The following is a 14143-nucleotide window of genomic DNA, read 5'->3' as shown; positions in this document are numbered from 1 at the left end:
GGTCATTTTAACAAACTCATCATTACACACCAGCCTGCATATTCTGTCTTTGGGAAATGCTGTAAAATAGATCCATATTGCAGCCACATAGTAAAACACTAAACCCTGACCAATGTTTATGGAATAAAACACTCAAGGGTGTGCTGTTATAGGAAACTAATCAACGATACAAAGGATAGTGACTGTTACCACCCTGAAGTTTATTAGTTTTCAATAACAGCAAGTCCCAAAGTGTTTTGTTCCTCTTATAACACAGCATAACACAGCAATTTGGCACTGTTACCGTTTATGTTATACTGTAACAGCTATAAACACTCACTCCCTCACCTTTTTTCTGTTAATAAGACATAAAAATGTAGCTGGCCATGTTACCAAGAAACCGTAAAGCCCTCTGTCTTGAAGACTTTAGCTGCTTTCAATGCATGTCATAATTGCCGTAATTATCGAAATTACAAGATTCTGGCTTGTACAAAGCATTCATGTCCTCATAGAACTTGTAAACTAGGAATTTCTATAAAGACTGGCTGAAAGACAACACAGTTTAATGTAATTTTGCAGTAGTCAACAAGTCATGGATATACCGGAAAAAGACTAAAGATTGCGATTCCCATCATCCACTGCACCATAGCACATGACTAGTTTCACCTGTTTCATATTTGTTGGTTAATTAGCACTTGTATATATGGTCACATTTGTATATATAGTCACATTCTGCTGTTGTCATGTTGTGCTATCCCTTTATTGTGTTCTAGTCTTTGTATCTTACCACATGTTCATAGTTTCTTTTTGTGTTTTGGTTTTTTAATCTTTATTAGGCTAAATCTGCATTTACATCCGCCTCAACCTGCTTATTCTGACACAACAACATCATCTCACACATCATTCATTTAATTCCGAGGCCAAGGATGTGAACAGCTCAGAGTAGAACGTCCGGGTTGTCATCTAGTAATTACGGTAATTCCGACATGGCGTGAACACCGTTTCCCACATTGAAAACATAAGGCTAGAGTGTTATGTCTGACTATTAAAGATGCCAAAAATCTTAGCAAAGCAAAAGTAACTACCAAAGTAAGTAACTACTAAAGCTACTCAAAATAAATGTGCACATTTCCCTTATATGTTCCATGTCCTTTCCCCTTCAGTGAACTGGCTTTTCATCCAGGCAAATTTTATTAGCTGCTTTAGCTGAGTAGTTTTTAGGTGGATCCCTTATCACTGTAGCAAGCAGTCACACTGCAAACAAAGACATCTTAGCAGAAGTAGTAGAAATACCTTAAATATAGTCAAATATAGCTAGAATTTACTTTTATAAGATTACCATAAACCAAATATAAGATTATCGAACACAATCCTCGCCATTTGTACTAATCTCAAGCTTGAAATAGTCTTCTGTCAATAGAATAAGAAATATAAAGCTTGATATGAATAAAAATTACTATAAATAGGTTCAGAAATCTTATGTGGTTTATTGCAATCTTATAATAGGAAATACTAGACACTAGTTGACTATATTAAGATGTTTTCACCTGTTAAGACTTTAAAACTGTAAAATGATAGTTACAATGCAGATGTTGGCATCTCTGCTGTTACAACGTGCTGACACTGGAGACTCTTTGAAAAATGCAGAACATATCCTCACATAAAACGTCACATTATAAATGTTTCCGCATGTTTTTGTAAATCTGTGTAAGTCCCTGTGTAAGTGGTGACTATAGAAATTATAACATATTACAATGAGTGCATTATGCTCATTGTAAATCTTTTAATATGTTATATTAATATAAAACCAATATAGCTGCTGTTATAGAAAATTAATCAATACCTTCAGAAACAACCATTCAGCAGTATTGTGGAATAAATGATTTTTATTATTAATAAGTGTTATAACAACACTCATGCATGTGATGTTAATTTGAACAACCCCCAAACATATCGTCAGGTGATAATAACTCACAGAAACCGATTTTTTCTGCATGATCACAGTCGTGATTTTACTTTCTTGGATGCATTAATTTTTTCTTGACAATAGAATAAAACCTTATCCTTAGACAGGTGCACCACTTGGAGGTGACCTCCCAAGTTTGCACTTTAAATTAACAGTTGTTTGATAGTTTCTGCAGGTAAAATCCCAGAAAGCTTAATGTTTTTTTTTAAATTCAGAAACATGAACTATTACTGAATATGATCCATTATTTAACAAAATACAGACATTTAAATGTAACATTAATGACTTTCTCTTTTATACTGACACACTGGTGCAATAAGCATAAAATGGACATCTTCGACTTTATCCTAGTCAGCTGAATCCTAGGACCATGTGGCACAAATCCACCCGTGATGCGATACTAATCGATCGCAGAACACCGTGCACATCTAGGGGCAAGTTACACTAACAAGAAGTGAGAAGTAATGGAACCCAGAGGAAACCTCCATGAACATGGGAGAACGTGTGACGATTCAAACTGACACTGAGACAAGCTCAGGACTGAATAAAATGGACATGTGAAACAAAATCTATATTAAAACAATGCACAGTAGTTCTGCACAGTACTGCATACTTTTATGATTTTGTGAGTTTCTGTTTATCAGGAAGCAGTGTCTTTGTAATTTTATTTTATGCATAAAGTATCATCTTATGGGCTGATATCATCCTCCATCCCTTTTCTGTACCATTTATCCTACACAAGGTTGCGGGGAGCTTGGAGCCTATCCAAGGAAACTTGGGGCACAAGGCGGGGGACACCCTGGATGAGGGGGGCAGCCCATCACAGGGCACAATTGCACACTACAGACAATTTATAGACAATCAGCCTACAACACATGTCTTTGGACTGGGGGAGGAAACCAGAGTACTCAGAGGAAACCCCCAAAGTACAGGGAGAACATGTAAGCTCTGTGCACACAGGGCAGAGGCAAGATTCAAATTCCCAACCCCGGGGGTACAAGGCAAACATTGCTAACCACTATGTCCCCCTGATATTATCATATAAATTATATTTTTTATTATTGATTATTACTGAAATGATAATGGCCATGATGTTTTAAATAACAAAAAACAATTAAATAAAAATTATAATACAAGACAATTAATAACAATTAAAGTTATTTTGAGGAATTAAGTCACCTGAACAAAGTTGTGTACATTAACAGTTTTACATGCTGTATAGTTATGTTCAAAATTATTAAATACATTTGTAAAATCCTGATAGAATTTCTATTTTAGTTAACTATTTTCTTAAAATCACTAAGGCTTGGCCAGCCCATCCAGCACAAATGTGAAACAATAATGTGACTGACTAAGTGTACTGACTAATTGATGATTTGCTTATTGTCTCATCCCTAAAAAAATATTATAAAATAATGTTTTTGCTAACCCAGTTGATGTCTTCCAGAATTCTGCTGATAAATTAAAGCACCAGGGTTTATAACCTCCAAGACCCGCTTGCAGAAAGTTTGGCCTTTAAAGCCCCGAGGAGGATAACTGTAGAAAAGTGGAAACTTTGCTACAATACATATTGCAGTTTGGGTTTCGGTCTCTGCTATAATTAGTGGTTTTAAAGTGGAAAACATGTCCACTAGCCAGCCAGCACAAAGCTGCGGTCACTCTTTTCCAGTGGTCTGTGAAGGAGGAACACTGGGAAGTTAAAATAGGTCTATCCATGAAAAGATTGTGCAAAAAAAAAAACAGCACAGAGGGATGAGTGCTCAGAATACATACAGTGGTTTTGGGGGTAAAAACATCACAGCTTTCGAAAATGCTGCTATTTGACAAGGTGTCCACACGAGTGAGTGAGTGGGGAGGAGGAATGTGTTGATCATTGGAAAAATAACAAGAAAAAAAACAGGGAGGTGACTGCGAAAATGGCAGAGATTGCTCCTCTTACCGTCTTTTTCCGGCTGAATCTTGGTTCTCTTGTATTTCCAGATAATTGTGGGTGGCGGAGAGCTGATGACGTCACACACGATGACAGCATCATCCCCCTCGTTAAACTCCTGAGGAGACGGAGCGTTCTGGAAAGTGAGTTTTTCTGTAAAAAGAATAATAATTGGATTTGGTATATGCACCTACAAATCATACAACAGAAGAAAAAAAAAAGACACACAAGACACACGGACAGTATTGGTTTCCTCATGGGGTTCTGTCCACAATAGCACAGAGTAATGACAGGGCATGAAAAACCACAATAGAGTTTGTCGTTCATGGTGGTGAGCCCTCAGATCTTATAAATAACACTGACTGGTATTCTCATGACACTGAATGAATTCAATGTATTCCAAATACAACACACAATATGTTTTGCAATGGCACAGTCAGCTAAAACGCAGTTAATGAATAGCCATTCTACTAAACAGAACACATTGCAAGCTGTGATATTTTAAGATAACACCCTAGGATCCCTAATATAGCTTTGTTGTCAACAACAACAACAACAAAAAACCTTTGCATGATACCAAATTGGAGTGTTACATTAAACATTCATGGGTGAAAATTTGGGTGATTAAAAAAACCCAAACAAAGACAGTACCACAAATGAAAGTGCACATAGACCAACATGAAAATGGGTGTGGCCTATAATCTAATGAGGATTCTTTACTGGTACTCCCCAATACAAGATTCTCATAACAAATCACTGAAGCTGTATTTGTCAATTCAACATTTATCAACCTACGGATGCTACAGTTGCTAAACAAGCTTTGTCTCACTAACGTGGCTTTAGATTGCTTTAAACGAGGACAAGCTTCGGCAGCCATAAAGATTATGCAGGTTCCCCCAAAAGACATGCCCACTTTACACTCAAACATGAAGTAAACTGAATACAAATGTATTATTAGGAGTGAACAGATAATGTGTTCTGAACATATACCAATACATATATCAATAGCAGGTGTAAAGCTTGCCAGGGCATCTGGTTGAAGCTAGAAGTGTGCATTAGATATGAAGCTTCCAATGACAAACAAAGGTCACTTTTATTAACATGAACATGCTGCATTCATCGATCCATCCTTGGTAACTGCCTGGTCAGGATTGTGGTAGCTTAAATTGGGCTACTAATTTATAGAACCAACTAAAACTTATAGAACTTATAAAACATATAGAACCAACTAAAAAACGATCCCATTCTAGTTGAGCCTAATTCGAGTGATGTAGCTGAGGTTGAGGAACTGTTGGAGCCAGAATTTACACAACATGCTGATAGTTCCATCATTTCTGTCCAGAGTAGGCCACTGCTACTTTGAGTTTAAATCCGAACACAGATACTGTTACGGATATTTACAACACTAAACAGATTCAAATAGTGGCATTGTGTTATACCCTTAATGTACACAAAGCTTTGTAATTTGTACCATAACATGGAAGCATGTGTGGCAGCCTGGGAAAACGCTCCACATAATGAAATTTCAACATTTTCTATAATATATATAATTCTGATGACGACAGACTTTCCTGAATAGAAATATTTTCCTCATTGTGAAATAGGTTTCTGTCATTGTAGCATACCCTCAGATGTGAAAAGAAAGAAAACTGCTTTTAAGGATTTAATTGTGAATTATTTGAAAGCTGGTATCTGATTATAAACTGAACTGATTAAGTTTATGTCCATTCACTACAACACCTTGCTATTCAACAACATGATCAAAGTGTGATGTTCACAGTGTGATGTAAGTTTTTTAGTAAGTAGGAAGTGTTATTAATTTTTTTCTTTTTTTTTGTTCTTTGCTAAGCTCCCTGGGATAGGTGCCAGGTTTCCCCGTGACCCTGAAGGAAGGATAAGCGGTATAGAAGATGGATGGATGGATGGATGTTCTTTCCTAAAATGTTGTTCCGTTTCACTTCAATTGAGTTGGTTGCTATGTCACATTAAAGGTGGAAAAAGACCTGATGATTTATCATGGTTTCATATTTTACATCACATAATACGGCAATTTTAACAGGGGGTCTAGACTTTTTATATCCATTGTAGCTAGCAAGGTTTTAGACATCTTTACACATGCCGACTGTTTCTACCCAGCATCAAGTTTATAAAGTAAATGTGAAAAACATTTCCATTTTATTTTGGTGAAATTTATGACACGTGCCATATTGTTATACGCAGTCTGCTAGAATTCAGCTGCAGGAACATCTCACACCACTACAAATACACTTCTAATTTATTATGGTATATATTGCAATCACTTACGGTAGATCTTGACGTTGACGGTGGCCTCGGCTTCCTTGTCCCCGTTCTTGGCCACACACTTGTATATGCCGGCGTTGTCCACGGTAGCACTGTAGATGGTGAGCGTGGAGGTCTCATCATTACGGCTCACACTGATGTCCTGTCTATTTGGCAGTAGCTTCTCTCCATTGGGAGCAAACCAGTCGATGTCCTTCACATCACCGACCACTGTGACCACAGTGAAAGAAAGGAACCTCAATGAACTGTCCGTCAGCTATCTTTAAACCAAAAGAGACTGCCAACCATTCTTCTTTAAAACCTGAATTTGTATTGCCAAGCTCTGCCTTAATTTTTTTATTTTTTTTAAAAAGGGCAAACCTCAGAGCTCATGGACATGTTGGATATGTGGTCGAATTTCAATATCTGTCACAAGCTTTAATGCCCATTGATGTGTCAGGGAAAGGTGCAGCAAAATCAGCTACGTCGGGTGTTTCTCATTATAATTGAAACATTAGATCTAGCAGGTTTAGCAGGTGGGACTAATGACTAATGGCCCAGTGCCAGTCCACGTACACCACTTTCATATGGTCCATCTGCAGTCATGGAAGGACGGAAATGGACTATTCCAGATCTAGCTTGCACAAAAGCTACAACTTACCTTGTCTCAGGCAGGATATGGAGCAGAACTTACAGTTGGGGCACTTTGGGTCCAAATTGAATATCAATTACATATGATGGTTTTATTTGGGCCATTTTTTGGTTTAGATTATATTTAACATAAAAACCGTCAGCCCATAATACACTTAGGCCTATTGCCAGAAATTACCCTTATGTGTGAAGTGTCTGCTATTAACGTTCAGAATTAAGTTAAGCTCATGTATTGAGGAGCTACTTAATACTGAAATTGTGCATATAAGTCATCAGACACCTTGACATAGCACATTTACTGAACAATGTTAAACATAAATAAATATAACATGTGCATATGTTATAAACATGTTAGAATATAATTAACTGCTGGGAACCCTGAAAAATGTTTTTCATGCATGTTTGATCTTTGTCGTTTTCAATTTGTTGATTTGCACACATGCATAACAATTTTTTTCTTTGTGGCTTTAACAATCCAAAAAACAATCCCTCCAGGATTTCACAATTTTGTGATCGCAGAAATGAATGCAAAATCATGCAAACTTTGCAATATACGGAGGAGCTTGCAATTTTTCAAAATTACCGCAGATTTGGGCCAAGGCATGTCGTGTGACGTCAAACATGAGTACAGCTAAAAGGTCTCATTTACCAACAAACATCACTGCAAAATAATTTTGTTCATCGCAATGTTGCATCACAAATTCAGAAAAAAAAGCTGCAGCAAACTCAAGCATTTTGGTCACACAAAAAAATGCAATCCAGTGCAGACTGATAAAAATGGAAATTTTATAGACTGCAGACAAGGTTTAAAATCGCTCATTTTGTATAATATTTAATTTGTTTGAATTAGATTTTTATTCACTTTTGCTTTTAGACCACATTGTATTGCAACTGGGAGCAAAACAGAGATCTATAGACATAAACAGAGATACATTAAGTTATCAGGTTGCAGTTTCTTGCTTAAAGATGAGTCTTTGATTTAAAGACCATGGTCTTGATAGTATTAAAAAAAAAAAAAACCTACCTGGCAATGACTTGAACTGTGCGCAGTTCATTTTATTAATCTGAACAGTCGCCCAGAAATTCAGCCCAGCACAACTCTGTATAGTGATATATGGCTCATGAACACAACCCTGAATACTCAGAAGAGCTCTATTGCTCAGGTTTGTTTCAGTATACTTATGACTTACCTTCACATAAAAAGAACTTGGATTCTCCGACGCTGATTTCTCCATGGTGTGGAATAATCTCCACCTGCAGTGAGACTGCAAGGAAAGAGAGAAAGAGAAAGAAATTGTTAGAATGGGATATGTTGAGAGAAATACAGATCAACCAGACAGGAAAATCGGAAAGCAATGGGCCTTAGCTGTCCACGTCGCCTTAATAACACTGTGGCACATTCATTTTAATTAACTACAGAGACAGTTTCCACAGAATTACAAACATCCTGGCAGAAATCCATCCACCGCCCATTTGAGGTTGGTGAGTGATTAAAACATCCAATTTGGAAGGACAGATTTGTGGGAGGATGAGGACCAGAAGGCCATTTTTTAAGACCTACAAATAACAATATGTCAACCATCTTATTGCAGTCTAAGCCCGAGTCTGTTTTTATTGACCGATTGGAGTGAAGGGTTTCAGAGAAGCAGGGTGAGGGGCCTAGGTACAGGGATGAAGGACTTAATGCGGGCAAATCAACCCATAACCCTGCCAACCCCTGAGTGCTGTCAGGTGCATTTACTGGAAAAGCTATCTGTCTGATGTTCTTCAACTAAATATGACAATTAGGACAGAGCAACATAAATTACAAACCTCGCAAAACTTATTTTCTACTAACAATTACCCACGAGTCCTGAGTCCTATTTATAATTCACCATAAGTCTCCATTTTCTCCAGTTTAATCAAAGACACCTGGCTTTTTTTCTCTCCCACACTATGCAGTTGGGAAGAGTAATACCATAAATCATTGCATATTAACGTTCTGAGATGTAAGCTAATATACTTCCTCTCTCTTCATCGACTTTAGCTGATGACAAGATTGAACTCCAATCCGTCAAAGAAAGTCATGTGCTGTTTGATATGGTTATTATTTTTACTTTCTTTTTTTCTGCATTACTGAGTAAATTGGAAATAAATCAAACTGCAAAAAAAGTGAAAAGAATTATTTCTGCCTTCCTCCATAAGCCTTTATTGCTTTGCACACACCCAGACACACTATTACATCATTATTCTGATGTGATTGATGCACGCTTTATCTTGTTCTATAGCTTTAGAGTCAACATATGAACTGCTCAAATAACACAATGAGATACAGGCCATGGTACACATTGGAATATAATACCACAGGACATTGCTGTTATAGTAAAATAATCAACAACATTCTGTAATGTTATGACATCCGATGCAAAGCAGATTTACACTCAACACCCTGAAGTTGATTGTTTTCCAATAACAGCACACCCTTAAGTATTGTATTCATAGTATACCACAGAAACTTGCCAATGTGCACAAGTTTTTATTTCTTAAAGAATGGCAATTCCGTCCATCCATCTATTTTCCATACCACTTATCCTACACAAGGTCACAGGGGACCTGCACCTGAGCCTATTCCAGGGAACTCAGGGCACAAGGCAGGGGACACCCTGTCCAGGGTGCCAACCCATCGCAGGGCACAATCGCACACACATTCACACAGTACAGACAATTTGGAAATGCCAGTCAGCCTACAGCAAATGTTTTGAAGGGGTTGCCTGAAGGAAACCCCCGATCCACGAGGAGAACTTGCAGGCTCTGAGGTGGGATTGGAGCCCCCAACCCTGGAAGTGCGAGGCAAACATTCTAATAACTAATCACTGTGCCACCCTGAACAACACTTTTTATCCGTTAATAGTTTCCTGCTATGGAACTGAGGTCAGGTTTCTGTCTGTGTGGAGTTGCACATGTTCTCCCGTGTTCATGTGGGTTTCCTCCAGGTTCTCCTGTTTCCTCCCACTTCCCAAAAACATGAGGGTAGCTGGATCTGCTACACTAATTTCCCCTTGGTGTCGCGCACACAGTGTTGCCAGCTTAATCCGTACCCATACCAGGATAAAGAGGTTACTGAAGATGAATGAATGAATGAATGAATGAATGGACGAATTAATGAATGAAAACAAAACATTATCAGCAACTCTAATAATCCTGTGGATGGCCATGTAGAGTGAGCTGTTTGGTAAATGACTGAAATCTCAGATGGACTTGCCACACATTCTCAGCGATGCTTATCACAGAAAAACTGAATGAATGTGCTTTAACTCAAAGTGCCTTTCAGCGCTTTGTCAAGTGGAATGCAGTCCATTCTGTCCAACGCAGAGCCGACAAATGCTCCAGGTAGAATGCTTCCTGCATTTGGTTTATATGTTCAGGAAACACCTTCAACTTGAGATGTTAACAGCTCTTTAGTCACGATATTTTTCAGCAGTTGAATTTTTAGTTTTTTGCCATATACGGTGAGAGTATGCTAGCTTGTTTTAAATCATTGCATTTTCAATACAAGGTCTCTGAGTGGGACGGTGTGTACTCTTCCAACCACTACAGCTGAGCACAGTTGCACTTGTGGCTGAAATGAGAATGTTATGAATATAAACCACTCAGAAACAAAGTTTACAAGATGACAAAACAACAAGCCAGATTGCATTGAAAATGATATCTGTTATCTGATAAACATATTTTTATGTTTTATGTCCCAAATCAATGTATTGTGAAGAGCAGACACTAGGTCCAGTGAAGATGAGATTCATACTTGATTAAAAATAAATACCTTAGCTTGTGCAGTAGGCAAGCTAGAAGGCCCAAAACATTCAAGCAACACACTGTAGAATACAGCCTATCTAGGAACAACATAAGGCAGTGGTTCCCAAACTTTTCCAGGGCAAGGCTCCCCAAATGGCATCAACATTTGACTGAGGCCCCCCTTTTGCAAGATGTCTTTAAAACACATTAAAAATACAGACTTCTGAATATATCCGCCCCCCCCCCCCTTTTTTATTATTAATAATTACATCTTGCATCTTTACATTACAGTACATTAGGAATTGATTGAGTGTGTGTGGTTGTCTGAGAGTGAGAAAGAGAAAATCATGTATTTATTTATTTTTCACACCAAACGTTGAGGCCCCCCGGGCACCCCCTGGCGGCCCCCAAGGGGTCCGCGGCCCCCACTTTGAAAACCACTGACATAGGGCATCGTTAAACAGTAGATACTGACAGTGGTAAAGAAACAGCATTTAGACTCCAACTACTTCAGAAATCACCTGCCAAATATTCTTTAGTATATTGTATACAAAGGATTTTAAATTTGGTCAGTTAGTGGCCCCCTGAAAAATTTTTCAAGTCAGACTTACTGTAGTTATGTCCAAATATGAGAAGCTGTCTGGGAAAACCTGTTGAACATTTCTGTGGCTGAATTATTTCAAAAAGCCAAAACTGTTTTTTCTGCCTAATTTACTATTACATCAGAACTTCAAGAAATATATTTCACCAAAACAATGTGGAAATGTTTTAATTTACTTTTCAATCTTCCTTAGTAATATATGTATACTGTATGTAACTGTGGTGGAAATTTCATATGTTATGCATTTCTTCTTGATATTCTGCACATTTAAGCTTTAACATGGTAGTATGCATTAAAGTTCTAACTACTGAAGGTGAAAGACACAGGACGAATGTGTTCAAGATGTTATTAAAACACAATCTGTCTTTTTTAGAAAGACTCTTGTACTTTTTTATCTTAAGCTTCTAGACACCAGAAAACAACTCCATATATGGAGTAGTTTTCATAGACCTGTGATCATTAACTGAATAGTTCATACAAATATCAATAGAAAACTGATACGTATTGATTCTTGGTTGCTGGGCAGACGAGAATAACAAAATTACCCATCTGCACAATCGTACACCGTGCGTTAGGTGAGTGCGCGATGCAGGGGTGTAACCGAAAGCATAACATCTTCTTTTTCTATGTAGGTACTAAAGGCCTCGACCAAAGCGACTTTCGCCCTTTCTATATCTTCTAATTTTGTATGTGAGCCTAGCCCAATGAGCCTAGATGCTTAATAAACTTAATGATCTAACCTACCTATGTGTGCAGCTTGATAATTTTTCCAGAACAGTGATAATGCCATGTTGTATCCTGAGCCTCGTTATCATCCATTTCATGTCCTCTTACTAACTTCTACATAAAATAACAAGATTCTAGCTTTAATAGAAAGAAGAAAAGTAAACTTGCGAGTCTGAAGTCAGTGGTAAAGTCACTGCATGCTGACCAAGACCAGAAAATGCATTGTTGTTATTTCTTTCACTATTGGATGAAAAACGCCACCTAATTTTATTGCACTTGATTTTACACCACATTACACCGATGAAATAACTCTGTCTGACATGACACTGTGACTGAAGTCGTAATCAGTGGCCAGTGAAACGTAAGATTCAGCTCTGAACAGGCAAGAACAAGACACAACAATTGTTTAGCACTAGCTATTAAATGTATTGAAACATACAACGAGATGTCTTAAAGAAAGAACGGCTTGAATGTATTTTAAACAAACTGCTTGTTTTAAACGATTCAACCCGATAAGTGAACAAAGGAGCGGAGTGCAGTGACGCTGACACTGCTGTAGAATTTCTAATGCGCTCTTACAAAGCTAAGCGATTGGATCTTACAGACTGTTGACACAGCAAAAGTAAGACTGTCTTCCCTGACAGCTAAATAAACCCAAGGAAATACAAAAGGATGGTAAATCGATAAACCTAATTGCAAAATAAATCCAAAGCTCCATGGCCTTCATGGTAGCAGCAGTACCATTCTCTAGTGTGCATAAACCCTTTATGTTTTTATTCCTAAATAACAAATAAGTATGGCAGGGTAAACTTACAACTGATGAAGTAGACTCAATATTAAACTCAATACCCCTGCTAGGTTTAATTGTTTTATATATATATATATATAATATATATATATAATATATGTATTATATATATATAATACAACAAATATATATGTGTTGTTAAGACTCAACTGATATTACAAATCTGAGAAACCACAGCAAGACAAATTAAATGTGCCACTTTGTCACTTTATGGATGAGGAAATAACGGCTAAGTTTGTAATATCAACATGTGTCCTATCTATACCACAGCTATGTTCCAATTCTCGATACTGCTCAGAAAGTTTTGATTAAATTCTGTAACAGCAACTCTGACAATAGCTCTGGCTTCAAGATTTATATTAATGCACTCATTCTAATATGTTACCTTTACTACAGTAACAGCTCACTCACAGGGTGAGTATGGAGGATGCTCCACACCTAAGAGACATTTATTTAGCATTTATGGAAGAAGTGTCAGCGCTTTTTTTGACACAGGGAGAAGAAGAAGAAGCCTTTATTACAGATATATTACAGCACAGTGATATTCTTTTCTTCACATATCCCAGCTTGTTAGGAAACTGGGGTCAGAGTGCAGGGTCAAGCCATGATACAGCGTCCCTGGAGCAGAGACGGTTAAGGGCCTTGCTCAAGGGCCCAACAGTGGCAGCTTGGTGGTGCTGGGGCTTGAACCCCTGACCTTCTGATCAAAAAACAAAAGAGAGGTGAGGGAATTTGCCTACTTATGCTATGCACTAAAACTATGAACTCTTTTTGTGAAGAAAATGTACATACTTTTGAGTGTCTAGCAAAAGAGTATGCAAGTACTGGGACATACTTACATATGTAAAGGAAGAGAACATTTTTGCCTAGTTATGCCTCACTGTCACCGCTAACACACTCCTTGTTGCATTTCAGCTTTTCCTCATTCATTATTCCTTATATAATTTATACTATATCATTAAATTTACCATTCCCTTGATTTATTTTTCCACATTTCATTTACACCTCTCTAAAATACACATCATCAAGGTTACACTCGTCCACTCGTCAGCTATTCATTCATTCATCTTCAGTAACCACTTTATCCTGGTCAAGGTTATGGTGAATGCAGAACCAGGAATACACCACGGATGGGACACCTGTGCATGGTAGAATACCATACACACACACATACACAATTACACCGAGTGCAATTTAGAGTAGCCAGTCTAACTAATGCCATGTTTTTGGGAGGTGAGAAGAGCTAGAGAACATGACAGAAACCCAGGTGTATATGAGGAAAGCATGTGAAACATGTCAGACAGCAACTAAAGCTCAGGATTGAGACGGGGACCCTGGAGCTGTGAGGCACCAAGGCTACCTGCTGCACCACTGTGCCGCTCACAGCAGGTATTACATTAGAAATTTGTTCCAGTAATTGATTCTCACTGA

General features: G+C 37.8%; 1 protein-coding gene across 11 annotated transcripts in view; it reads right to left on the bottom strand.

Moving 5' to 3' along the window:
• ncam1a (neural cell adhesion molecule 1a) overlaps window positions 1-14143 on the bottom strand; it is a 318752-nt gene that overhangs the window by 107809 nt on the left and 196800 nt on the right. For all 11 annotated transcript variants that reach the window (XM_047162039.2, XM_047162041.2, XM_047162046.2 and 8 more), the window contains exons 2-4: window positions 7997-8071; window positions 6180-6386; window positions 3885-4028 (exon numbers count right to left, since the gene is read on the bottom strand). In XM_047162039.2, coding sequence (XP_047017995.1) covers window positions 3885-4028; window positions 6180-6386; window positions 7997-8071 — 426 coding nt within the window. The remainder of the gene's footprint in view (window positions 1-3884; window positions 4029-6179; window positions 6387-7996; window positions 8072-14143) is intronic.

This window comes from Ictalurus punctatus, chromosome 18 (genome assembly GCF_001660625.3).
Source record: "Ictalurus punctatus breed USDA103 chromosome 18, Coco_2.0, whole genome shotgun sequence".
In the NCBI taxonomy this organism is placed as follows: domain Eukaryota; kingdom Metazoa; phylum Chordata; class Actinopteri; order Siluriformes; family Ictaluridae; genus Ictalurus; species Ictalurus punctatus.
Note: the sequence above shows the minus strand (reverse complement) of the source record. Positions and strands in the feature narration are given on the sequence as shown.